At 42.4% G+C, this 27,992-nt stretch overlaps 1 protein-coding gene across 1 annotated transcript; it reads left to right on the top strand.

Annotated features, from left to right (window-relative positions):
- The first annotated feature begins 78 nt into the window (after nt 1–78).
- XPO6 (exportin 6) lies at nt 79–27,957 on the top strand. The gene is made up of 24 exons (XM_075179395.1): nt 79–771; nt 2,509–2,599; nt 4,505–4,617; nt 6,776–6,973; nt 7,065–7,224; nt 7,414–7,491; nt 11,230–11,725; nt 16,175–16,301; nt 16,397–16,506; nt 16,598–16,706; nt 16,971–17,063; nt 17,589–17,658; nt 21,214–21,373; nt 21,455–21,547; nt 21,689–21,833; nt 21,922–22,068; nt 22,472–22,658; nt 22,747–22,902; nt 23,959–24,073; nt 25,791–25,962; nt 26,058–26,219; nt 26,530–26,628; nt 26,888–27,118; nt 27,330–27,957. The coding sequence occupies exons 1-24, from the start codon at nt 769–771 to the stop codon at nt 27,429–27,431; spliced, it is 3,417 nt and encodes a 1,138-aa protein (XP_075035496.1). The 5' UTR covers nt 79–768; the 3' UTR covers nt 27,432–27,957.
- Nucleotides 27,958–27,992: the final 35 nt, after the last annotated feature.

The following is a 27,992-nucleotide window of genomic DNA, read 5'->3' as shown; positions in this document are numbered from 1 at the left end:
AGCGGGGCTTTACGGCGCTGTCAATTAACAAGGGGACGAGAAGGGAAATCGGCGGGACCAACCCCTCCCCTACAGGACCGGAACCGGAAAGCGCGGATCGAAAGAGCCCCCCTTGGGAGTGGTGAAGGCTGACCCCTGACCCCCAAACAATTATCACTTGCTGGGTGTGGCCCCTGTCACAGAGAAGGGCCACAAGAGGCACATGTGCCATTTATCTGCGTACTCTTTCTCTTACTGACCCTGTCTGCGTGTTCCGACCATTTTATGCCTTCACCATTCATATCTGCCTAAATTAACTGTACATAATCCAGTTATCTCCCATTACCTGTAGTATAACCCCCCCATCCTCTGATCATATATGTATGTCTATTATATATAGTTCAGACAACATCTGACACATGCTCCACACCCCCCCTCTCCCTCCATGGTTAGTAATGGAGTGCCCTCTATAGTTTATTTCCAAATTTGGGGTGGTAGAGGGGAAGCCCCCCCAGGGGGTGTATATAATATTTTAGAAAGTGATCTGTTTTACTTATGAGATGGTTCTAATGAAATAATTTTTTTATATTGACATCCTATATAGCTACTTAGTAGCTTGTAGTGGTGCTGATACGTTACAGTGCCATTTTATATTCAATTGGTGGGCATCCATTGTGTTTTATTGTGGGGCGAGTGGGGGGGGCGGGGGGTCATATCTGTCAGGTAGTGTGACATGAGCTGTGGAAGTGACGGTGGCGCTGAGTGACCAGAGTGAGAACAAATACCAGCATGGTGAGTCCTGGCTGAAATCATTACTGCACTCATTTTAAGCTGTATTTTTGCTGGTTGAGGAGTAGCCTTTGTATATAGTGTGTGTGTGTGTGTGTGTGTATATATATATATATATATATATATATATATATATATATATATATATATATATATGGTTCACACACTTGTATACCTTACTTCATGGACGATCTATGAATTTGATTTTGCCATTAAAACAGAGATGTCAACCTGACCCATTTCATCTGTGAGGGGGTTGGGTATACCTGACTTCTCAGGAACTCAACACTAACTTTTCCTGGACACAGTTCATTAGTTGATGTACATCAAGTTCTCTACATAACTCGGTTGAGCCCAGGTTAGTCCAGCTAGGAAGATGGTACTAAATGCAGGAACAAGTTATGTCCCAGGTGAAATGGGTTAAATTTACACCTATATTAATGTGTGTCTGTCATTCTGAAAATACTGATGTTATCAAATGAACATTTATTCTGTTAGTCGTGGTTTGGCAATTTCTGTGTAAATTTGCTGTCTTGCAGAAATGGTGACAGTTGTCTTCATTTGGAGCTGCCTTTCCTCATCTGACTGTATCTAAATAACTGAAGTGGCAATCATTTTTGCAGTGGTCTATAGAGACATTGTCATATCAGTAAATGTGACCTTTTAAAACATGGTGGTTTATACAGGAAGCAAGGCAAACTATACAAAAAAGGCTGAGGCACCCATTTTTGTTGGCTGAAACAATTGTGATACTATAGTCAATTTAATAGTGACTAGTGACTAGTGAAGTCACTGAGGTAAGAGACACTGTTTCATATCTCAGTGATGTCATTAGTCGTTAGCGAATTAAAGCAGCAATTCCACATAGATTTATTTGTTTTCTTTAAATAACAAGTTAAGTGCCTTTTTAAATCATTTTTGTTTGTTACCATCCTACAAATAATTATCTCCTTTTCAAAAGCCCTCTGGTTAGCAACCAAAAGAGGCAGTCTGCACATACACAGGCTCACAGCTCTCAGTATGTCATGTAATGGCGGGGCAGACAGAGCTCAGAGGGGAGTTCCAAAGCCTCGCAGCTCACTACATCATGTATCATAGGACTATGGTTGTCATGGTAGTCCAAAATCGTCAATCACTAATAGCAGCCTGGAAGACAAATGGTGAATACCAACATTCCTCATATAGCCCGCTGCAGTAAATTATGTTAAAAAGAAAACACCTGATTTATTTTTTTTTCTTTTTAAAGGGATTGCTGCTTTAAATGACTGAATACTTGTTCAACACTTAATGGTTGCCTGTTTGCATGTAGGTACAGGTAGACTTTAAACATAACCATGCCACGAACATGATTTTTGTTATGACACACTGAGTACTCTTGTTTCTAAAAGGGAAAAGTGGAAGTGTTGCCCATAGCAACCAAACAGGTTCTAGTTATCATTTATCTAGACTGTACTAGATAAATTATAGCTAAAATCTGGTCGGTATGGGCAACAGCACAACGTTTCCTTTTTAGAAGGTTTGATATATCTACCCCTTAATGTTTTTTTAGAAGCTATGAAGCAATCACTTTGACCCATAAGTGCTACAATTTTACTTTGATGCAGTGTAATATAACTTTTAAAATATGTATGAAATTACTCGCTGAACATATTTTGCAAACTAGTGTTCTTGGATAAAATGAATAGATCTTTATATTAACCAGATGTCGAGGTCCTTTTAAAAACACATTTTTGTTTCCAGGCGTCAGAGGAGGCCTCATTGAGAGCCCTGGAGAGTCTTATGAGTGAATTTTTTCACACAAGTACATCCAATGAACGGAAGAGAGAAATCGGTAAGATAGTATTGTGATTGACAGTTCTTGTAGGTGGCTTTTGTGCATGTGGTTTTTGGCTTATTTTGCATATTTGTCACTTTTCCCTCGGATGATGTTGGCTCTGGTGCTGATGCTGCGGTTGGGCATACTGAGGATTGTATAAACTGCTCTAGCTGGGCAGGTTAATGAGTGGTGGTAGATTTTAGTAAGAGGTTTTGAGGTACTATGTTTTATTGTTGGCAGTAGGCTGTAGAGAAGCCGATAATTCTGGAAATGATTGATTATAGAATAGAGGTTGTACTCTTTTGGAAAGAATTACTCTGGGTAACATGCCTGCAGGCTTATTAGTTCTTATGTTGACATTGTTGGCTAAATATTTTTTGTTTATTATTTGATTGGGCAGGGGGAAATATTCACCTGCACTAAGAAATGGTCAGTAATGCAGTTTTTACGTTAGAAGGGTTGTTGCCCAGAAATTGTAATGCTGGATTATATGTACATTCTGGAGACTGAGAGCCTCAGGGTAATGTGCAGTCCAGAATGTCTGTCTAAATTTGCCTCGGTGGGCAATCCAAGGCTGAAACATGCATGCACATGTCCTCTGAGAGCATGGCAAGGAAGCCTGCCTCTCTAACCGTTCATGTGTGTGCCATGGATATCTTCTGTGAAACCCACAGCATATGTCCTGTTGATTGTGCCAGTGGACAGGCGGTGGAAATTGGGTCCTACAGATTATGAATGATTGGCCTGTGTTTGTCTAGTTTGGCTATAAATTGTATCCAAACTGTGTGTTTGTCAAACCTGCAATTTGATCCAGTAAGGAAGAAAGCTGGGATGAGGCTTTGCCATTTGTCCAGCATGTATATTCTAGCTAGAATAGACGGCCATGCCGTTGTGCACTACGCCCAAGTGTCAGATCCAGATCAGAACAGTTACAGCCACACACTGTTTTACTTGCTTGTATTTAGTGCTGGCACAATAGTGTCACAGCAATTATCACACAAGTAAATGGGCGCTATACCTGATAGTAGTGAGTTTGATAAGCTAGTGATCGGAGCATGACAGCTATCGACCTAGGTTTGCAGTCTTCTTCTTGCACCCATGAAGCCGTAGTGATTCGGTCTGAGTAGGGGAACAGTAGTATCGTATCAATTTTAGCCACCTACATGTGTGGAAAAACTGTATATTGGTCCTAAGCAAAATAAACAAAACAATACTGTTTTTTATAGATTGACTTCTGCTTCGTTCACATGCAGCAATCTTCACTGGTTCTCATCCAGAAAAAGCACAATTCGTATAACAATGCAACAAAAAGAGGATGTTAATGGCGCATTTGATTGCAAAGTTTCCAATGATTGATACTTGTGTGTAATGTAACAAGACCCTAATATAAACATAAAACAAATGATCTTTATTACCAGATAAATCTGGATAGCAAAACGGAAAATACAATATTGAAATCCATGTACAATTTCCGATTTCCCTGTGGGTGTGCGCTTACCCCACTGGAACAAACAGAAGCAAATCTCTGCAGTTACCACCACAGGACGCCGACCGCCTTTCTCCACCCTCCTATAAATCACCAGGGGTAGCGTCTCGCTGGGATTCAGATCCCCCACTGCCACCTCTTTTTGTTGTATATTGGTCCTGTCCTATATGTAGCCAGCCTAATATCCAGGTCTTTGCATGTGTACACTGTTTAAATGTCTTGTCACTATGTACTGTACTGTAAGATAATAGGTAGTTGTATTCTCGCTAACCATATTGACTTGGTAGACCTGCACAAATAACCGTTCCATATCAGTAAAATGGAAGCAATATATACTTTACACTTTATTATTTCAGTACAGCAGATAGTGTTCCTTTTAAAATATTTTTGTTGTGTTTACCTGCATATCTCACCCTGTTCCTCCTCCTACACAGAGTCTCTGCTGAATAACTTTGCTCAGCAGCTTGGAGCCTGGAGGTTCTGCTTCTACTTCCTGTCCAGCTCACACAATGACTATGTCCTGATGTACAGTCTCAGCGTTTTTGAGGTGAGATCTCCTCACTTGTTACATGAATATGTAGCTGCATCTTAAGGGTATTGCGGGCCGGCCTGTTGGGGGTGTGTATATACTTCTTTCTTCTTTCCAATGTTGTGTCTACAGGACAATTCACCCCTCCCCACCCGCACCCCCACCATATGATATAGTCACTGGACATGACTTGAGTCAAACTCCCAGAGTCCTTTAGCTTTTGTGAGCGTTTGACTCCCGCGGACGATGAGCGCATGGTTGAAGCCAACCGGGTAACCGATGGTTGGATAAGGAATGCAGCTTGTCTCACGCATGGTCTGTCCAACAAGTGTTGAGACTGCATGCATCTAGAAATGGTGTTTGTCAGACTATTTTGACAAGTGTTTAAAGGGTAACTTGAGAAGTAAGATATAAATGCAGGATATCCAACATCTATGGTGCTCAGTGGAAGAGTTTTGACAAAGCGCTGTTGACAGGAGTGAAGTCGGCCTCCCCTCACTGTTGCAGAAGTGAGGGTTGGAGGAGGACTTACCAGATCGGGTTGATCTCTACAATATATTCTCTCCCAGGCATCACTACCCAGGCAAAGCTAGTTGGACAATTGTACTCCTTGGTTCAATTTGCTACATAAGTTCAAAAAAAATATATTCAGGACTTTTTAACTCCTTAATTTGCACAGCTGATGAACAACCTGTATAAATATCTGGGGAATAATTATGTTTTTGCAAAAAGCATGTTACAAATGTAAATGTAAAATGCTGATTAGTGTGCAGAATGGTGTGACTTGTGCATATACCACTGTAATAAAAATATGAATGTACAAACTATCAGTCCTGATGTCCCTATCATGACCTAATTATAACATAAATAGGTTTCAACAATCGGTATTTTAGAAGAAATAAAAAGGAAAATATGTAATTACATGGGCCAAAATATGTTGAGATGCTGAGATATAGTTAATAATGTTAATAAGTTTACTCTGTTCAACATGCACGTTCCCATTTGACCTCCCCCCCCCCTCCCCACTAGGGAATCACACTCTGAGTCCTATGCAGGCCATTCTAAGAATTAGGTATTATGCTCTTCACAGCTTCCATCTGTTAGCCGGTGTGCACTATAGTTATGTGGACATTTATTTTCATTCATTGTTTGTCAGTGGAGTTGAATTGAGGAATCCTCTTCTTTTAACCTCTGCTTTATCGGAAATTCCGGCCTAACAGTATGTTGACAATTGTTTCCATTTACTAGTGTTTGCCTCTTGCTCCCTTACTTCAAAGTAGAATAGGAAAGTTCTTGTGTACACATTCCATCACATTAAAAGCTACATGCTGGCATGTTGTAGTATGTGTTAGATCTTCCATGGATAATTGCTAGTATCGATGGTTCCTAATAGCAATTAATTACTGTTATTTATGGGCAGCACGGTGGCTTAGTGGTTGGTACTTCTGCCTCGCAGCGCTGGGGTCATGAGTATGATTCCTGACTATACCCTTATCTGTGTGGAGTTTGTATGTTCTCCCCGTGTTTGTGTTGGTTTCCTCCCACAATCCAAAAACATATGAGTAGGTTAATTTGCTCCTATCAAATTGACCCTAGTCCGTGAGTGTGTATGTTAGAGAATTTAGACTGTAAGCTCTAATGGGGCAGGGACTGATGTGAGTGAGTTCTCTGTGCAGCGCTGCGGAATTAGTGACGCTATATAAATAAATGGTGATGATGTGTAATCTATTTAAAATATATATACCAAAATATTTTAACATATTTTGAAATTTAACACCTCCTTTTTCAGTTATGTTTATTTAAACCTAAATCTTGAGTCATTCTCAGCACTATACTGCTTTATTTTTTATTTTAACCCTTATAAATAGTTGTGCAAAGCATCTGCACATAGCCACTTCCCAAAAGTAGGAAATCAATGCACAACTATAGTCAAATAAACTCAGAATTTTGAATCCGACCTCGTCGTTGGCTCATCAGCCGCGTGACGCGGTGTCTGGCTGTCATTATCTATAATTATCATCATCATTCTCTATTGCTCCACAGTGAATAAATAGCTTCCTGCACATGGCTAGACCTTAGCGGGTACAAATTTTGATGCTCTGCAGATTTTTAGGGTGCAGATGGGTAAAAGACCTGTCCACATAGCCTATGACATTTGCTGATTTTCATCCTGCAGAACCTGATCAGTAAGATGTGGCTTGGGGTCCCCTCAGAAGAGAAGATGGAGATCCGCAGCTCTCTGCCAAAGCTTCTCCTGAGCCAACACAAGGCTCTCCCAGGCTTTATCTGCAACAAGCTGTGTAAAGTCATCGTGGACATGGGCAGACAAGACTGGCCCATGTTCTACCACAACTTCTTCACCAACATTCTACAGGTGAGAGAGGACCTGGATCTGTGTATGGCATCTGTAGACAGCCAGTGTATGCAGCACACCTCACTATGAGCTTGTATCTCCCCTATCGTAGCTGATCCAGACGCCCAGCACCACGCCACTTGGTCTGATCATGTTGAAGACTGCGTCTGAGGAGTTGGCTTGTCCACGGGAGGACCTCAGTGTGGCCAGGAAAGAGGAACTTCGTAAACTGCTGCTGGAACAAGTGCCAACCGTGCTAGGGCTGCTGACGGGTAAGGCTCCGAATTGTGGTAAGGGCTATGGCAGGCTGGGAATATTGTAACTTCCAAATATATAATATTTACGTGACTCAAAATATTTTATTTTACATTTATTTTTAGATGTTGCATAACCTTGTACTCTGTGAGAAGTCAGTTTATGCTGGTGCTTGATATAATATATCGCTTGTTTGTCACTCGCAGGAGTCCTGGAAAGTATTTGGGAAAAGAACAGTGTTACTGCAGCCACGCCTCCACCTTCCCCCACTGCTTCAGATGCCGGTAAATAAATGGGCTGACTTCTAGACCCTTCTCGTACACCCTACCGTAGCTTGCTATTGTATGTGTATAAAAGACTGAAGCTGGTTGCACACTGAGATCCATTTGGGCAGTTTGGTTGTTTTTCACCAAACTGGTCAAAAATTGCACCATGTCTGCGATAGAAATAATCCTTCAGCCCAAACATAATCCCAAGTGGGTTGGCTTGCGATTTGGTCATTCTCTGTGATCGCCATATGCCCCATTTCTAGTGGTCAATGTCTATAGCCAGTTGAGTCATTTGTGAATTGACCCAAGCTAAGAGATTATTGCTTGCGGTCACCTGACTATAGTCACAAGCAGAGGAGTAGGTTGTTGTGGATATATGGACAATAGATACAGAATTTTGATGAAAATGGCTATTATCTATCGGTGATAAAGGTATTAAAGGGAGATAATTACATATCAAACTTTATTGTGTTTAACATGGATCTTGGGAAATGTCTTTTGGCCAGTATGGTTAATGTGTGGTAATTGCCAGACTAACATAAAGTTTCCTTGGTGTTGTCACAAACTATTTGAATATGCACTTGTCTCCTGTACGGGGCTAAAATGGCCATTTTGTGGACTGAACCAATATTCCTAAGGGGGGCAGCCTACCAGTTCCCTTGGGGGGCAGTGATGTCCCTCATTAGGCTGCTTACAAATATTGGTTCAGTCCCCACAATGGCTGCCCCTTGCTGTTCCTGTAAGTTTGTAGCTATTAAGTGATTACATCCTTCACATAAATAAAATAATACAGCAATTAAAAACCGGTTACAGATTTGTCAATTTAGGACCTTAATGTCACAGAAGTCGCTTAGCTTTGACCTTTTTTCCATGCAGATGTTTTCAATTGTGTTTCCCAGTCAAGTTTGCTCCTTTTTGGAGACTGAGACAGAATGAAAAAATTGACATTTGCATTACAAAGAGCTGTTGTTGGGATGAGAACCAGGGCCTCTAACAAGCCTCTTGTTACTATATGGTAACGATTTCTGCTGGTCGAGTGGACAAGCCGTGCACCCACTTCCACACTCATGTGCTGGACTCTAGACAAGAAGTTATGACATGAAAAGCCTAGAGTTATGGAGCAAGTGCACAGCATCCCCCTAAACTGAATTTAATATTAAATCTGATTGTTTAAAAGTGATTGGTCCGTGCTCTATGCATGACCATCCCTACTGTGGACACATTTCTATCCACAATTTGTCAGAGAGGCGTTTTGAATTTCTCCTGTCGATATTGGAGTGCAGATAGTCCCCCAATGTCTGTCGTGGTCTATGGATACTCTGTTCTTATTCTATCTGCGCTGGTAGTTGGGAGTCAGGGAGAGCTATAGGTCCCTCCTTTCTGGTATAGGATATTGGTAATTGTAGTAGCTGGAGAGCTGTGTGTTGTGTGACAGGGGCTTTCTAAGAGGCATCCTCCTCCCATAGCTAGTTACTGAGGGTCTGAGGAAGGGGACACAGACTGAAGTGCTACAATAAGATGGCGGTTTGTCTCAAAGTGAGGAGACATGTTAGTACTGCTCTAGTACTCAAAGCTGGAGTGTTTTAGTTTATTTACATTTGTTTTTATCCTTTAACATATGGCTCCAGTGTCTCTTCCGGCATGTCTGACATTTCGCCTCAGATCAGTAGAGTCTGTGTGTTGCTTATTTCCTTCCTGTTCACGAAAGCATCTGTGGTTCCCTTGTGTAACTCGCCCTAATGCTTTCCCTGTCAGTAGGTTCCTGGATGCTGCTCTAGTCAAGGTGGCAGGGAGGGCCGCACACTCAAACCTGACAGAAACTTTAGCTTTTGGAGGACATTAGTGTAGTCTATGATTAGTCTAATGCTTTTGGGCAAATGAAAGCAAACATTTGACTCCTTGATGTAGGTTAAAGCACATTTGTGCTATGGAAATCATGTTTAAAATGGTTCATCTGTACACAATGAGGGCAGCCATTTTGAATCGATATCCTTCCTATGTATTCATTCAGTACTAGTGATATAACTGAGGCAGGAGGCACATTGTGCCTCGATGAAGTCATCAGTTCCCAGTATTTATACTGAATATTGCCTCAGGCTGCCTCTGCTGTGTGTCTGTGACACGTCCACTATAACAAACCTTTAATTTTTGCATCGCCTTTGAAATAAATAACTCGAGAGAGAGAGATTTATATAAGAAAGTGGCTATTGTACAGCTGTTAAATTTAATGTTGTGAGAGTGAAACCATTTTAATAGAAATGAAGCCATCACTGAAAGCCTGTGCAGTAGGAGAAGGAGAGAAGTCACACACTCGTCTTTCCAATATCCGGATTTCTAACGTCATTGGGAATAGATTTGTAATAAATACTTTCATTATAAAGTACCAGAGGATAATTCCAATAGAACCTAAATATGCCACCTTCTATCCTCTCTTTGCAATGCTACAGTCTATTTTAGTCATTGCCTGGGGACGTTTGTGAAAACACTTAGAAAATAGTACAGGGAAATGTGTTGTTGCCCTTAGCAACCAATCAGTGTGTCATTCTTAAACTTTACTTAGCTAGGGTAGATCACCTTTTTGCTATTGGTCCTCTTTACCTGCACAGTCGAGTGTCCCCAGTTTTTAAATGATTTGCAGGTATAACAACTGGTAGCCAATTAGATCAATGGATTGTTCACAGCAGTGCAGATTATTTTGAGAGTTTTTATGATTACAGGCAGTACCATTTATCTTGTTGCACAAAATAAAATCTGCAGTGTTTATAGCTTTGCATGAAAAGACAAATAATGCTCTTCCTGCAAATGAAATCCTTGGAGAGCTCAGGCTGGGTTAGATGGGTCGGTGCCAGCTGCGGGTGGTGTGAGCTAATGACTCGTGCCTTGCTGGAGGTGTCCTTGGTATGTGTAGACATAATGACATGGTCAGGGATTCCATACTTGTTAGGCAGAACCAAGGTCAAGAATGGACAGTAATAAGACTTTGAATGCTGGTAGCTGAATAATGTCTATCGTACTACTTGAGTATTGTTTTATTATTTTCTAAAAACAAAATGCATATACCCCATGCCTCAGATGTGGTGGTAATTAGTTTTAGCTAAGTAAATCTGTGCTAAATAGAACTGATTTCATAGAACTGATATCTCAAGTGTACCAGTCACTTAGACGCAGTGGATTTTGTATTGGCCTGAACCTAAATGCATGAGGATGCAGTCACTAAAGCAGTGTGCTGATGTAATGCTTCCAATTGGTTCACTAGGAACCAGGGACATCCCTTACAGTCTGTTCTGTACGCGACTCGGTGATATTGCTGATTTATAGTAAATTGATAGGTTGAATATGAATGAGTTCTCTGTACAGCGCTGCGGAATTAGTGGCGCTATATAAATAAATGATGATTATGAATGCTCATAAATGTTGTCGCTGCCCCCACTGGCGGCAAGCTGCAAGTACATTTATTTTGGCTTAGTGGCAGCTGTCACTAATGGTGGTAGATGTTCATAAGTGGAGTAATATACTTCTCTGTGACTTATTGCCATATGTTTCACATAAGACTTACAGTTAAATATTAACCTTATTAATATGAGTATATTTTCCTTTTTATAGTACAGAAGCCTACGTATACTGATACGCATTGTAATAGTATCTGCTTGCTTGTTTTGTACCCAATACATCTCTCTATACTTTTTGGTTTTAGATTGTTCAATTCTCCCACCTTCATTCTGGATTTTTTGCCTTTTTTTTTTCTCCTCCCAGACGACCTCCTCAGTAACCTCGTACACACCCCCACCTTGGCCAAACAGCTGAGCCATCCTCCGCCGAGCCTGGAGGCCGAGAGCGAGCGCATCTGTTCCCTGGCCCTGGAGTGCCTCTCCCACCTCTTCAGTTGGATCCCCCTTTCCGCCAGCATCACCCCCTCGCTCCTTACCACCATCTTTCACTTTGCTCGCCTCGGCTGCGATGCCGGGTCACGAAGGACTCCTGCTACCCCCACCTCCTCTGCCACCGTTAACGGCGGTAGCAACAGCCCTCCCCTACCATTGACATTGCCCACCTCTCAGCGAGACCGCGACAGACTGGGAGTCTTGGCCATGTCTTGTATTAATGAACTGATGTGTAAGAATTGTGTGCCCCTGGAGTTCCAGGAATACCTGTTACGTGTGTGCCAGCAGACTTTCTACCTCCTGCAGCGGATTACACGAGAGACTAACGCACACAGTGTGCGCAGCCGACTGGAGGAGCTGGACGAGAGGTAGGAAAGCGTTTTCCGGGCAACAGTTACACTATTGCGTATTGACAACTGCTAAGATTTCTGTTTCACATAGGACATACTTACATAAAGCCAAATTAAAAAACAACCATTGACTTCTATTCCAAATGTTCCAAAAGGCAACAAGCTTTATTCAATGTACATTCCATTTAAAAACCTATATAGCAAACCAAGGCTGGCAAGGGCCCAATGGCCAGTGTGAATAGGGAAGGGGGGGGGGGGTTGTTATCTGGGGTACCCAGTTATAATTGGTACAGGGGAATCTCTTATATAGGGGAACTGTCCAAGGGGAGTGTGCCGCGGGAGCCAGATGTCCTCTGCGGCCAATTAGCATGCGCGTGCAGTAATATGGGCGGGGCCTCCTTACCAGTATGGTTCTGTCTGCTGAGGTGTATTGATCTGTGAGAGCAGCTCCTGTAACTTCCATGTTACTACTTATTGCTCTACTTGCAGGACAAGCGATACAGCTTCGATGTGGCTTTGAGAGACCATGAAACAAATAGGAATGTTTTTTATTTTTCATAGCTGTAAATGAAGAACATGCATGATATCCCATCACTTGGGTAGCTTACATCTTGTAGTAAACCTTGCAGAAAGCATAACTTGGGGGAGGGGAAGAAAGGAAACCTGTGTATTTACAGCTTAAAATAAAACACCCGTGATGATAAAGGATATGCTGTTGTCTAATGACAGGGAGATCCTTCAAATTGTTCTACTGATGTAGTATAAGCACAGTGCATTACATTACAGGGCTTACCTTTCATTGAGATCTACTGACTGGTGTATCTCTAGGTTCTACATATGGCTTTTCATCACACTAGTGCTAGCAGCCTATATATGTATTTAATAACTACCAGAACTGTGCAGGTCTGAGGTCTTATCCTGAAATCTGCTAACCAGAGGAAAACCTGTAAAGAATTGCTGCTATTCACACAGGTATGATAAACAAGTGTCTCCTCCTGCAGTCACTGTGAAGAGCACTGCGAAACAATGCCATGGCCAGAGTAAAGAAATATATGGGTCATTCTTAAATGCCGTTTTTAGTGTATTTTGCCCATGATGCTCCAAGTTTTGGGATGAGGTCCTGAGCGTTCTGGACAATTGATCCCATATCTGCCTATATCTGAGGTCACTCCAGCTCAGTTTGGGGAACATTTTATTTGATGATACACAGTAGTCTAAGTGTCTATATGGAGATGTAACTGAATGGCTCCGCACAGCACCTTGATCAGCCTGATTGTCATCAAAGCAGTGGTGAGAATCGCCATAATAAATGTATAGTACAGTAGAACGTACTCATTCAGCCAGCAAGATTGTGTTCACTTTCAAGTGTCTTAGGTTCTCGCACTGTGTGTTAAATGTGTATTTTTGTATTGGATGAAAGGTTCTTGCTTCATTATTTTCCCTTCCGCCTATGGAATATGGCTGCTGTTAACGTTTCTTAACAAATGGAAATTTGCAGAAATGTTTCCTGTGCTAAATAACTCACAGATGCCTGATATCTTCTGTTGCATGTTTGTTACGCTGGATGTATTCAGATCTGTAGATAAAATCTAGTATTGGACAAAGGGACCCTGAGCGGACCACTTCCTAATTATGTAATTATCTGGTGTCCCCAGGAAGAACTATTGTAGTGAAAATGCAGATATATGGGGAATGTGGCAGCACACTGAATGGAGGCATTATGTTCTGTCACTTCTCAGCATGTCAGCAGGGAGACTTTATGGATTGGTTAAAATAACTGCTGTTACTTGTCTTATAAAGCAAGATCAATCTTTATATAACAAGTAATAATAGTTGGAGGCTTTATTACTTTGTTCCCAACAAATTATATCTATCTATCAGGCCTGGCCAACCCGTGGCTCTCCAGGTGTTGTGAAACTACAAGCCCCAGCATGCTTTGAAAGTAGGTAGCCAATTGGTAGCCGGAACGGCATGCTGGGACTTGTAGTTTCACATCACCAGGAGAGCTGCAGGTTGGCCATGCCTGGTTTATAATGTTGCAATTTATCTGCAAGAATCATATACACATAGGAGGGAGGCTCTGGTCTAATAAACACAGAAGATTACTATTGTAGGCAGAGCTATTGAAGGAAAATGTATGGGAATCTTTAACAAGCATTTTTCTTTTTATTAACAGAGGTTTCTAAACTTTTCCTCCAGGGGAAATTGATGTATCTTTTTTTTTTCGCTTATTTAAATAGGAATAGAAGTCTTTGTTTATTTAATGGAAAGGGAATTAAAATACTGTTTGTCTATTTAAACAAGATGCCCGGAATAGAGGTGTGACTATGGGAAAACGAGCTGTGAGCGCTTTAAATAAATGGATATTATACATTTTTAGTAGCAGGTTTATGTAAGAATATTTCTCTCCCCACAATAAGTGATGGAGTGCCGATGATGATGATAATTTGATTAGACATCTGTCGAAGATAACAATTGTTATTAATGGAATGTAACACGTTTGGGAGTAAGCTTCACACATTTTAACAATCATTTCTGTGACTAATAATAATCTATAAAGCGCTCGTTTTGGGGCATCAGCTGCGGAGTGTTCGGAGTTGAAGAGGATAATAAAAGGAATTGCAGATCTCACTGGTGAATAATAAAACGTAGACAGCTGTGTGCTGTAGCCCTATCTTTATTCATAATGAGAACCTACCAAATAGTTAATTATGAAAAATAATTGAAGTTGGTTATTAACAAATGTGTAACACGTGATTAAATACGTTTTAATCTCTTACCATTTTTGTTACACTATTTTTTTTCTTTTACTATTTCACTTGATTTTAATAATTACATTTTACAGAATAAATGATTTCGGTTTACTGACTTTCAATAAAGGAATAATCTTGTGAGATGAGTTATACAGAAGTGCATTGTTATTATGACCATTGTGTTTTTTTTTTCTCTTTTGTCCATTTGTTAATCGGTTATATAGGGTAACAACTCTTATCTATATTTCTAATATAATATAGGGGTTTGTATAAACTGAAATACCATTTTTTCCAGAGGATATCCCCCTACACCACTACAAGATAGTATTTTCCTTCTTGGATACTAGAGTAATCTGGAGGGTAATTCTACTACCAGGGGTTTCTCCTTTTAACTTAATGCTGTCCGTTCTCTCCTCGGCATCTGAAGAACCAAAGTTGTTTTTTTTTTTTTTTCTTCCGCTTACTTCCCCTCCTAGGATTGGACAGAGTGAGATTGCCGGTTTTAAGGCGGCAAAGGTCGGACCCGCTACCTGTATAATGTAATACAGGCAGCGGGTCTGACCATTGCCGCCTTAAAACCGGCAATCTCACTCTGTCCATTGGAAGTGACGTAATTCTGACTGGAGAGATTTTACACAATCGCAGTTTACATGTGCCGCCGATAAAGCCTGTGGGGCACTTGGTATGTCTATTATATAGTAAGTTTATGTATACTCCTTGTCACTTCCATAGTAAACGGAATTTTCACGTTGCTCTAACTTTTGTCAGCCTTATTGTTGACTACTACCTCCTATGTCACTTGACCCTTGGTTAGTTCTGTTACACAAAAGATCTTCCAAATTTTGAATCGCATCGGAAGCTTATATCTGCCTGGCCACCCACTGTTGTGTGGCTTAGAAGTGTAAATCCGCCATTCCCACTTTAACTGAAATCAGATGTAAACTACTTGGTTTCTGCTATGGAGTGGATCAGAACCTCCCTCAATACCACTTATGATACCTACATTTCTTGGGGTCCCTGGATACACTCTCGTTTCCCGTCCTAAAGACTTTTACAGATTGGTCTTTTTACAGAGGTCTCTGGGACGTGCGGGTAATGGGTTTATTGTATTGTAGAAAATGATGTCTGGAAGGGCAGCCACACCCAGGCTACAGGCAGAGAGTTGCTCGGGCTTGGTTTCCAAGACAGTTTTTAGTGATTCTTAGCCTTGATAACCTAATTCTCTGTTGGGTCATTAACCTGTAGATTTTAAAGCATGTTTCTTAGTGTCCAGACCTCAGATGAATAGCTCAAAGATAAAGCTTAGGAATTGACATTTTTAATAGTTTTCATTTGTTCTTCCCACACTTTGTGGCCGCTGTGTATCACTTCTGCCGATGTTTAGTCGTTTTTGCATTGTTTAGTAACTATTTATCTGTGCAGTCTTGTTTGGTTCAGTTGCTGATTTTTATGTTTTCTAAAAACTATTTTTGGTGTGTAAAAAGTGTATTCTACACTAGTAACTGATCTAGATCCTGTAATACTATATGAAATTTATATATACTTGTTGAAATACCTTCACACTCTCACCCCACCAAAAATCCTAATTTTTAATTTTGATTAAATCTGCACACACAAGTGCCACGGCAAACCTACCTTGGCTGTGTGTGTTTTTGGCTTTTTTTGTTTGTGTTTTCGGCTCCAGACATCCGATGTCTTGTTTGTATTGTTACAGTTACGTGGAGAAGTTCACAGACTTCCTCCGGCTCTTTGTTAGTGTCCACCTGAGAAGGATAGAGTCTAACGCCCAGTTCCCCGTGGTGGAGTTCCTGGCACTGCTCTTCAAATACACCTTTCACCAGGTACTTTTGTACCTCCCAAACTGACTCCGTTTAATGTGAGGACACCGTAGTTGTAATTGTTATATTGTTGTTCTATCTTTTGTATGTCTCCACAGCCCACACATGAAGGTTACCTCTCATGTCTAGATATCTGGGCACTTTTTCTAGACTATCTGACCAACAAGATTAGGAACAGACTAGAAGACAGAGAGGCCATCATCAGCAGGTGAGTGTCTCATAGGGTCCAGATTGTGTGTGTGTGTGTGTGTGTAACCAAATCCTGAGATCCATTAAATACCATCATTTATTGGTTGCAGGTACGAAGACGCCCTGGTGCTGCTGCTCACGGAGGTGCTGAACCGAATCCAGTTCCGCTACAACCAGTCACAGCTGGAGGAGTTGGATGACGAGACTCTGGATGATGATGTAAGTCAGCGAATGAGGCATTGTGAAGAGAGCAGAGCACAGCGCTTTAATTTGACCTGTGGTTAACATGGGGGTGGTGGGTTAGGATCATGGATGGACAAAGGTAAAGCGATCTTTTTGTGATTATGCTGCATACAATGCAGGTCGTAGACGTCCGTTGACTTCAAGCTTAGTTTTATTTCGTTGCAAAGATTTGCTTTCACAAGACCCAATCTGCTATTTTTGATACTGACCTGTGTTTTTTTTTTTTTTTTTGTTCCACAGCAGCAGACTGAGTGGCAGAGATACCTACGCCATAGCTTGGAAGTGGTAGCCAAAATCATGGAGCTGCTCCCCACCCATGCCTTCACTACACTGGTAAATGTCTGACTATTTCCTTTATTCACATGTCAATCATGGGGGGCTGAAAATGGTGGTTGATTGGGGTAGACGAGCCGGCCTATAACCATGCATGGGGTCATAGTCTGACAACCCTAATCGAGCCCCATCTGTTTTGGACCTAGCACCATTTGGCCACACTGTAATAGACAAAATTTTCATGAGCCCTGACGGGTTGCATAGACTTCTTGCTTTTTTACTTTTCCCTGCGGAAACTTGTAAGATTATGTATGTTGGACATTGGGTGGGCGACTGCAGAATATTCATCTCGCAACAGAGCATGCTGGGAAGTCATGCTCCTGCTGCCCAACCTAATAAGAGACGTCTGCACTCATGATCTCAGCTATCGTCATTTACTCACCACTTGCCCTAAATGACTGTTTTAATATCCGATTATTCCCTGGATCCATTTCCTGTTTAGATATTCAGTATTCTGTACTCGGCCCTGGTGTTTGTGATCTTACATATAATATTTATACTGTCTTCCTTCCATTATTCTCCTAGTTTGCTGCATTGCAGGAGAACCTAGAGGTTTATCATGGATTGCAGCAGTGTATAGTGAACAACGGGGCAGGTATGTATTACTGGCAAATGCCCTTATAATGTGACTTGTTACACCTCATTTTATTGAGTAGTGGAAAGGACCATCTCTGGATTGCAGAGTGGTTAGCATTGCTGCCTAGCAGTACTGGTGCAGAGTGTTTCCCATGTCAGGGAGGTTAATTGGCTTCTAACTACATTGGCCCTAGTATGTGAGCGTGTTCATGTGAATGCATTTGTCCACCCATGGCAGAGAATTGGATTGCAAGCTCTCCGGAAACAGGGACTGCTGCAGATATTTACACAACGCCAAAGTAGAACAATAAGAATATTAAAAGCCTTTGAGTATATTTTTAGATCCAGATAGTTTAGCATATTCATCTATTAATTTATATAGGGCGGATATTGAAGTGTGATGATTAAGGTACAGAAGTATACTATGTGAATAATGAAATTTTAAACTGGCTTTCTATGAAGGATCACCCTTTGGAGCTTCTGATGGCCAGGATATTAATTTTGGATCTTTTTGCTCTTATTTTGGAGGTCAGAATCCAATCCATATTCTCTCTATCGTAAAAAGTTTCTTGAACCATTTTAAGTTTTTTTACTGAGAAGAGGAGGCTCAATTCTGTTCGTACAAAGTTTCTCAAAAAATGTATAGATCTGGGGTTTGTTTGTGTTGCAGTTCTTGTGTTTGGTAATTTTATTTTTCTTATGTCTAGAAGCCATGCTAGTGAGGCCATTCCGATAATATTACATTAGTTAATGTGGAAAGATATAGAAGAATGATTCTGTAGAGTCTTGTATAAGGAAGGGATGTGTTCTGGTAATGATGAACAAGTGGAAGCAAAAGGATTTTATATAGACTGACTGTGCGTGCAAAATGGAAGGCGTAATGTATTAGATTCTGTGACAAGTGAGAACTGTCACTGCTTGCTATGCTTAGACAAAGTAATATATCTTCCATAGTCTCCAACTGAAGTGTCAAATGTTGGCTGCGTTGTATGAACAGGTGCAAGAAACTTGCTTGGCATTAACGAGCAGTAACTCTTCAATACTCTGGTATGAGAATGGCATCGTTTCATTCGCTCAGGGAAAATGTTTGAAATTTAATTTGCTTTCAAAATAGGTATTTTTTTTTCTTATAAAGGCGTAGTTTACCTACTTTGTAAAAGTTGATGTTTTCCAGCGCTAACATGTCTGTGAGAGGCTTTTTTTTTTTTTTTAATTCTTTATTTTGAATGGTCAAGCAATACAAGGTATACAAGATACAAAATCTGAAAGTTACATTGTGTGCATAGGAAGACATTTACATTGTACTGAAATCCTGGAAGGACATCCACAGAGAACTTAAGCTGTAAAGTGACCAGTTTTTTATATTATTTCTTGCTTTATCTTACATAGATCAGACAACATCAAAATAGAATTGGGGGGGGGGGGGGTGTAAGAGAGGGGGGGTGGGAAGGAAGACCACAGAAGTTAGGCAGGGGTACAGTCAGGGGGAAGGTAATGAATGTGTGTTAGAGGGTCATGGGTTGGTAGAGCAGGAGCAGGGACTCACTCGCCACACATGGGCCTCCACGGGGAAATAAAGTATCAGAGGGAAACGCGCTTGCCGCCATTTGCCATGGAGCCCAGACTTGGGTGAAAGCGTAACCTCTGTCGTGTAGATGGTAAGTAATCTCTTCCATTGCTGCCACATTCCAAATTTGTTTTTTAAGGGCCGAAAAAGATGGAGAGGAAGCACGCTTCCAGTTGAGGGCAATAAGAGATTTGGCGGCTGTGAGGATGTGCGCCGTCAGTTTTTTGGGCGAATTTATCAAGATCCGGGGGAGGGTAACAAAGGAGAAAGATCCAGGGGTCCTTTGCAACGGGAATCTCAAATAAAGTATTGATAAAGCCATGGATCGCGTCCCAGAAGGGAGCGATAATTGGACAAGTCCACCAGATATGTAGCATAGAACCCCTGTGGCCGCAATTCCGCCAGCAGTCCGGCGACGCGGAGGGGAACATTGCGTGAAGTCGAGTGGGGGTATAATACCAGCGATAGTAAATTTTATAGGATGTTTCTTTTAGTCTGGTCGATATAGAGCTTTTGGCTATCCCCAGTCTCATGTCCTCCCAGGCCTCCTCATCTGGCGGAGGGCCGAGATCTCTCTCCCACTCAACTTCATGGGGGAGCTGAGGGTGAAGAGTGGAATTGAGAAAGATACTATAATGTTGTGATATCATGCCCTTGGACATGGGGTGGTGTTTGCATAGGTTCTCAAATGGAGTGAGGGGACGCAGTATAGGATTGGGTGGCAGGGATCGCAAAAAATGGCTGATTTGAAAGAACTCAAAGGGGCTAAGCGTCCGGCCTGGGGAGTGAAACTGGAGCTCAGCTAGTGGAAGCCACTGGCCCTGTTTCGAGAAATCTGATGGAAATTTAAGGCCGGCCTGAGTCCAGAGACGGTGTCTCAATCTAGAGAGACCGGGAGGGAATATGGGGTTAAACCAGATGGGGGTCAGGGGAGAGAGGGCAGATGTAAGCTTTAATTTGAAGGAGTAGGAATCCCAAATCTTAACGTCAAATTTAATGGTGGGAAGGAGTTTGGAGGGCGAGGGGCGGTGTATAGGGGATAAACCCCAAAGTGGTGTCAGATCAGGGAGGGCAGTATGCGCCGCCTCTAGATCCAGCCATGACATGGAACCTGAGGGGGCATATGATGCAACAATTTGAGAGAAGTGAGAAGCTAGGTAGTACATCTTAATATCGGGTAGACCCCTCCCACCACCGGGAATAGGCTTCTTCAGGACAGCCACCGATACCCGTGGGGGCCTATGATTCCAAATAAACCGAGTGAGGGCCTTCTGGATGTTGGATAGGAGGGTGGCAGGGACAGGAACTGGTAGGGTTTGGAAGAGATACAGCGAGAGGCTTTTTTTTGAAAATATAATGCTTAGTTAATTCAGAGATTATTCTACCATTTATTTACCATGACCACGTAGTCATTAGAGTTGCTGTTCTAATTGAGTTTTTATGGTCTATATTTAATTTTCTTTAAGTTGAAGAAGCAGCATTGCAGCCTGCGTTTGGATCAATAAGTTATGATTTATGACCATATATTTTACTGAACATTTATGTAAAACTAATTAAACTGGGTTTAATTTCCCATTTAAAGGAGACCTCCACCCACCTGCAGATTGCTCATACTTACCTGTTCCTAGAAACAGGTGGAAGCCGTAACCTACACAGCGCGGTTGACTGCACTGCTCCCTTTCTAACCCTTTTGTGATTGGCTAGCTGTCCCTGTGACAGCAAGCTGAGTCACATTACTGTAAGGAAGAGCGCACCCTAGAGGTGGTCCCAAAGAATGCATCTATCAGTTTCACGGGGTGTATTGCCTGGAAGCACAGGAAGTATGTAGCTTGGTTGTAGTTCCCACTTATGTAATAATTGCTTATTGTATTGATTGTCCTTTATCGACATTAATGCGGCTATGATGGAGCTACGGAGAGCACATATTGGTTACATTTGTGGCCTGTTGACCATACTGTGCAAAAAATAACCTGTGGTGTTTGTAAATGAATGTCCTTGTCCCCACAGAACAGCGTCTCAATGTGACTGCGGAGAACGACTGCCGGAGGTTACACTGCTCTTTGCGGGACCTCAGCTCTCTTCTCCAGGCCGTGGGGCGGCTTGCAGAGTACTTCATCGGGGATGTATTTGAAGCGCGTTTTAATGATGCTCTAACTGTAGTGGAAAGGTAAAGGCATACGCTGATTACGTTGTCCTCCGTCACAGATTAGATTAAGATTCTCACCTATCCCCTGTCTCTCTCTCCCAGGTTGGTCAAAGTCACATTATATGGCTCTGAGATTAAGCTGTACAATATGGAGACTGCCGTGCCATCTGTGCTGAAGCCGGATCTTGTGGATGTGTGAGTATCTCTGGCACTGCCACTTATATTCATTATGGCTGGTTGTGTGATTGTGTTGGTGAGGGACTGGAAGAGAAAAGTGTAAATAATGAAGCATTATCTGTGTTAATGGTATAATGTCTCTGGTGCTTCCCCCTGCAGCCATGCCCAGTCGCTGGCAGCGTTACAAGCTTACTCCCACTGGCTTGCTCGTTTCTACAGCGAGGTTCAGCGTCAGAACCCGGAACAGTTTATTTCCATCATCTCCACGGCAATGGAAGCCCTTCCCCCGCTCATCAGCACAAAGGTGAGAGAAGGTGGAAGTGAACTGGGTTAGATGTCTTTTTGGAGGGGGACATGTGGGCACCTTACCACCTCTCTTCCTGTCTTTCCAGGTACAAGAGAAGTTGCTGCTCTCTGCTTGCCATCTACTAGTTTCTGTGGCCACAACGGTGCGGCCAGTGTTTCTCATCAACATTCCTGCCGTCCAGAAGGTGTTCAGCCGGGTGACAGACAGCTCCGCACAAAGACTACCAGAAGAGGTGGGTTACTTTCCGTGTAGGGTCCATCCTGAGCTCGCATATCAGTCCGCCATCTGGAACAAGTCTTGGACTAGGCCTGGTGTAAAGGAGGCTGTATATATTTTAATGTTTTGGTTTTTTTTGGGCATTGCACAGGGTTTATATTTAGACCATATCCCTTTCCAAAGTTCAAGCAAAGTAGCCACAGACAACCAGTCCTAACACAGCCTTCCCGGGGCTGAGAATTCCACTCAGGACTTGATCTCGGTTATTCTGTTCTCCAGAGTGCATGCCCTGGCTGTCCTTACTATCACACCTAGTACGAGTCTTAAATATTGGTCCATTCCTCAACATGGCCACCACTGTCCTAATTTTGCTTTCATGTTGAGCGATTCCCTTTCTTTTGCTTTGCTCCTGTATGCAGGCTCAGGTGCTGTTGTGTCGCGCTCTATCCAATGTCCTGCTCCTCCCATGGCCTAATGTCCCTGAGGGAGATCAGCAGTGGGGAGAGCGCTCTAGTCACCACACCAACCTACTGAGTGCTCTGACCAGAGACTACCGCCAACTGAAGGGTAGCGCGCCTCCTCAGAGGAAGGGTCAACTGGAGGCCAGTGAGTAGCTTCATTCCCGTCTATTGTTTTCTCTTATCTCATTGTTGTAAATGCTTCACTCTCACACGTGTGCACGCTTCTCCTCTAGCTAAGCGTGTAATCTGTCAGACACTGGGAGTTTTGAGGGATGTCGTGGAGAACATCTCTGGTGAGGGCACCAAGCCTCGGCAGATTTGTTACCAGTCCATGCAGGAGGCGGCTCAGCTCTCCCTCACCCTGTTCCCGACTTATATCCACCAGTCAGGTAAGTAGAGCCTCTGTCATTGTCCATGACCTACACACAAGAGATTAGTGCTGAACTTTGGCTTGTTACAGGTGAAAAGTTCTAATCCCAAAACTATACTGCTGTAGAATCTGATTATGGGACACACACTAACTGATGGGATGTAAGCGCCACCAATAGGAATCTGTCCATTTACAAAGAGAACCCAGACTCCTACTAGCCCACACTACCAGACATGGAAGCTCCATGTGATGTGCCCTCAGCTCCGTAGGCTAAGAGAACCCGACTCCTACTAGCCCACACTACCAGACATGGAAGCTCCATGTGATGTGCATTCAGCTCCGTAGGCTAAGAGAACCCGACTCCTACTAGCCCACACTACCAGACATGGAAGCTCCATGTGATGTGCCCTCAGCTCCGTAGGCTAAGAGAACTCGACTCCTACTAGCCCACACTACCAGACATGGAAGCTCCATGTGATGTGCTCTCAGCTCCGTAGGCTAATTTCTGACAAACTATTTTAATGGAAATCTAATCCTAATTTATTTATTTTTTGGTCTGTTTTGAAACTTGTCTAATGTAAATTATATTAAAGGATGAATGCATATTAAGAATACATTTATATGACTTTAGTTTCTAGGATGTCTTTTGGTTCTCAGTGTGTTTAAAGGTGGGATACACTTGTCACAATACAGTAACTTAGGGATGGGTATGGCAGGGCATGTGTGAAGTCTTTGCGGAGCGGTCTAATATGGAAAGATGAGAGAGCAGACACAACTGCGGGAGTGTATTCATAGCCTGCACACTGAGATAAAATAGCATATTGATAGTCCTCTGTACTAGGCACAGTTTAAAGGGCACTGACATCAAATATTTTGAGTACTATGTTGTGAAATTCATTCTCTAGACCCAATTAAAAAAAAAAAGGGCATAAGCCAGCGTATGAATCGGTAAGTAGGTGACCTGAAAATTTGGCTGAGCGAACATGCGGCTACTTGTAGGTCCAGGTTACTTATGTGCGGAGTGTGAGCCTTTCTTCTTGTGTATGGAATCTTCTGATTACCTTCCTCTCTGCAGATGTGACGGAAGAAATGCTCAGCTTTTTCTTAGCCTTGTTCCAAGGACTCCGGGTGCAGATGGGAGTGCCATTCACTGAGCAGATTATCCAGACTTTCCTCAACATGTTTACCAGGTAATATCGGGTTATCCACCTACTTCCAGTATGCAGACTGCAAGTGGTTGTATATGGGATTCTGCTGTGTTCATGTCAATGACCACTAAGTGCATGGTGCTGTTTAGAGGATAAAAGCTTTCATATTTTGTGTCCTGTCACACACAATAAGTTATAATCAAGGATATTAAATCCTCCCTAAGACCTGTATCTTATATTTGCTGTCTTACAGCTCTATAGCTTCTTTTGTATTCCAGTGTTGACCATATTTTCATCAACTATGAATATTCACGAGTATAAATAAGTGTTAACACCCGGGCCTGATTCATAAAGGAATGACTGCAAAACAAACGTATTGTACTCAACAAGGAGTGAATGTAAAGACACATCTGCTGTTGAATATGGGTCTGGGTCCACTCTGCTCATCCGACTAACCCCCCTCCCAAAAATAAGTCTTAATTAACGTCACCTGTTAGTAATATAGTCATCAATGGCAAAACATTAAGGAGCATATTCAATTCCGATCCGCGGTAACGCGCACTACTGCCGGTAATACGGTATCGCAATAACGCGGATTTTCGAACGCAGCCCTACGGGCTGCGAACGAAAATCCACGTTATTGCGGTACCGCGGATTAGGTTCGCGGCCGTTCCGGTGCGATCCCGCGAATCGGAATTGAATATGCCCCTAAAAGCGTAAAGTGTTGGGTTTTCTTTATTTTGTATTATTTTTCTGTAATAGAATAGTTATTAGGATGTTAATGTTTACTGTATATAAAATGCATCTTTACTGTGCTCCTGATTACAGTCGCACGTTCTAACATACACACACATCTGTCATCACTAGTAATCTGCACTTATAACCGACCTGTAGCTGGTGCAAGTGATGTGACAGACATACACGTACCTGAGGTGGCCAAAGCTTGATTCTGACGCTGCTGTGTGCACTTGAGCTTTGCACGCCCTTGCTGTACACTGACTACATGCGTCTGTCCAGTCCCCTCCCGCTTCTGTCCATGAAGTTGTAGGCTATATTATGGGTCCTTAGCGCTTGAAGATGAATTGGACGTTGCTGCGTTCTCTGGCGTATGGTTTTGTTTGTTGACGTGCACAGTTCGATCTTACGCATGTATCGGCCTTTACGTGCCTTAGTGAATCCGGCCCCCTATGTCCTGGCAGGAGCATGTTCACGGTACACACGAGAAACATTCTGTGACATCATCAAACTGCCAGCTTTCAGTACATTGGCTCTAGATGGTCACATGAGCGCAATGTCCCAGAAACTTCTGGTTGCAAAAACAGCTAAATTTAAAGAACGCCTAAAGCATTTGTGCCTGAGAAAGGGAAGGGCACAGTTTTTAAGCCATTTTTTCTCAATAATGGTTTGTGCGTTAATGACTGTACATTGCGGTTTCATGTTTTACGCTGTGTGCTGTTGTTGTTGGCTTTTTCAAAATTGCTTTAGTCCACTTTAAGCTGCCACTTTTGCCTTTATCAGATTATTTTTATTTATTTTATGCTATTTAGGGTTATGGAACAGACCCTGCTATGTGCACTGGTACTATAAAATGGATAGTACTTTTTGCTGGGTGCTTGGCACATTTAGTAGTAAAATGAATGAGACTCTGTGTGATACTCAACCAATTTAATATTTAATGAGTGTGCTGTTTTGTCCCATATCAATTGTACAGTTTAGTCACATTATTTCCAATAATCCTCACCATGCCACCTTCTTACAGAGAGCAGCTGGCAGAGAGTATATTACAGGAGGGCAGCGCTGGCTGCCACGTGGTTGAGAGGTTTCTGAAGATCCTGCAGGTTGTAGTACAAGAACCTGGTCAGGCTTTTAAACCTTTCCTGCCCAGTATCCTGTCCCTCTGCATGGAGCAGCTGTACCCTATCATTGCAGAGGTAAGTGACTGGTACTACTGACTGTTCCCTGTACTCCTCATCTCTTCCTATTAGTGTCTCTAACACCCTTCCTCCTCTCCTGGATCCCCCTGCAGCGCCCATCCCCGGACGTGAAAGCAGAGCTGTTTGAGCTCCTGTTCCAGCTTCTCCACCACAACTGGAGGTATTTCTACCGCTCCTCCGTTCTGGCCAGTGTCCACAGGGATGGAGCCGATGAGCCTATGGAGAACCAGGCACAGTTTATTGGGGTTATGCAGGTGAGTCCAGACCCAAAATCATCTCCTATAAAGAAAGCAGAGGAAGAATGCTGTGCAGCATCTATGTTCGTGGGATAATAGTTGCACTTCATGTGGACTCTGGGTGAGACTGGTTGACACCCTTCTTTCTCCTCTGAACTGTTTGCTGGACCTCTGGTCATCAAGCACCTCTGGTCCTTGATGACCAGAGGTGGGAACCTGCTGCATTGTGATGTATTGTAGGAAGAGCAGGTCTATAGATCAGATTTGGTGACCATCTAATGGAAAGCTTTGTTATAAATCTCCTTTTTTTTTTTTTTTTTTTTTTAAGGCATTTGGTCAATCGTTCCTGCAGCCTGATATCCATCTTTTCAAACAAAATCTCAGCTACCTGGAGACCCTAAACAGCAAGCACAAATTGTACCATAAGGTGAGACATTACAGAAGTTTTACAAATGAATCTCCTCTTGGTATCTAATTATAGTTCCTGTGACGGGGAGAAGAAGCAAGCACTGAGATAGTATTACTAGTGTCGTCTTACAGTCGGTACAATTGACCACTGTTCTGAGAGCATGTTGTAGCCACCTCCTAATACAGTGTGATTTCTCTCCATGTAAAAGGATCTTTGAAGCCTCATCCACTTTGAAGTCTTGTCCTCTCACCGTTTGTCTGTTCTATATCTTTCACAGAAGCTGTTCCGGGCTGTGATGCTTCCCCAGTTTGTCAGTGTTTTGCTTCAGGTCCTTATTCACAAGTCCCATGACCTCCTACAGGAGGAAATTGGCATTGCCGTCTACAATATGGCGTCTGTGGACTTCAATACTTTCTTCTCTGCCTTCTTGCCGGAGTTCCTAACCGGCTGCCAGGGCTTGGACAGCGGTCAGAAGAATGTCCTTGCCCGTAACTTTAAGATGGAACGGGTAAGAATAGCTTGTTGTCTTTCGTAAATTGGTTTCTTTCTTTTTTTGGGAGGGAGAAATCGTCAATTCACTAGGAGCTCGAGACTTGTGCATGTGATGTTCCTAGTGGGACAGAATATTAGTTCAGCCACCAAGCTATAACTTTTTGAGGCAGGTAGATTTTAAACCTCTTTTCTTAAATTCAATCTTCCTTTTACTCTTCCCCACACAGGACCTGCCTTCGTTTACCCAGAGCGTGCATCGCTTGGTCAATGACCTCCGGTATTACAGGCTCTGCAATGACAGCCTCCCCCCAGGAACTGTGAAACTGTGACAGACCCAACTCCCCGCTGACGCCTATCTCTCTGCATCGATAGTCTTAACTCACCCGCTCCAGATGTGAAACTCTGCTACGTCGCTCCACCACTCATCTTGGTTTTTTTGGTTTTTTTTAAACTTTGGACAGTTTTTAGCACTTTCTCTCTGAGAGATTTCAGTGCCTCTTCTGGTTTCTCGATTTAAATCCCTTTGTTTAAAGGGTTGTTTATAAATCCCTCTGTTCGCTCAGGGGTTACGTAAAACTCCTCGTCTTTTTAACTATAAAAATCTTAAAGTTTCGCAAACCTTCAATATCATTCCCTGATATCGGAGAATGTGGGTGCCCGTCGCCCTTTATGGACACTGATGTCTGGATTTTAAAAGACCGTATAGTCCACTTACCCGCCCCGGTCAAATGGGGTACACACAATTTATGATGTAATGTTTTATAAATATATATTGTTTTTTGTTTTTTTTGTTATCATTCCATTGTGAAATTGCAGAATCGCTTCTCGCGAATAAAATGAATGCCTTGTTTAAAACTGCTAGTTTTTTTTTTTGTTTTTGTTTTTGTTTT

The sequence above is a fragment of the Mixophyes fleayi genome, chromosome 7 (assembly GCF_038048845.1).
Source record: "Mixophyes fleayi isolate aMixFle1 chromosome 7, aMixFle1.hap1, whole genome shotgun sequence".
NCBI lineage: Eukaryota > Metazoa > Chordata > Amphibia > Anura > Limnodynastidae > Mixophyes > Mixophyes fleayi.
Note: the sequence above shows the minus strand (reverse complement) of the source record. Positions and strands in the feature narration are given on the sequence as shown.

Bases quoted from the DNA above. Each gene is read 5' to 3' on its own strand.
- XPO6 (XM_075179395.1), top strand. The intron at 11,726-16,174 runs GTAGGAAAGCGT...GTATTGTTACAG, and splicing joins CTGGAGGAGCTGGACGAGAG to TTACGTGGAGAAGTTCACAG. The intron at 22,659-22,746 runs GTGAGTAGCTTC...CTTCTCCTCTAG, and splicing joins GAAGGGTCAACTGGAGGCCA to CTAAGCGTGTAATCTGTCAG.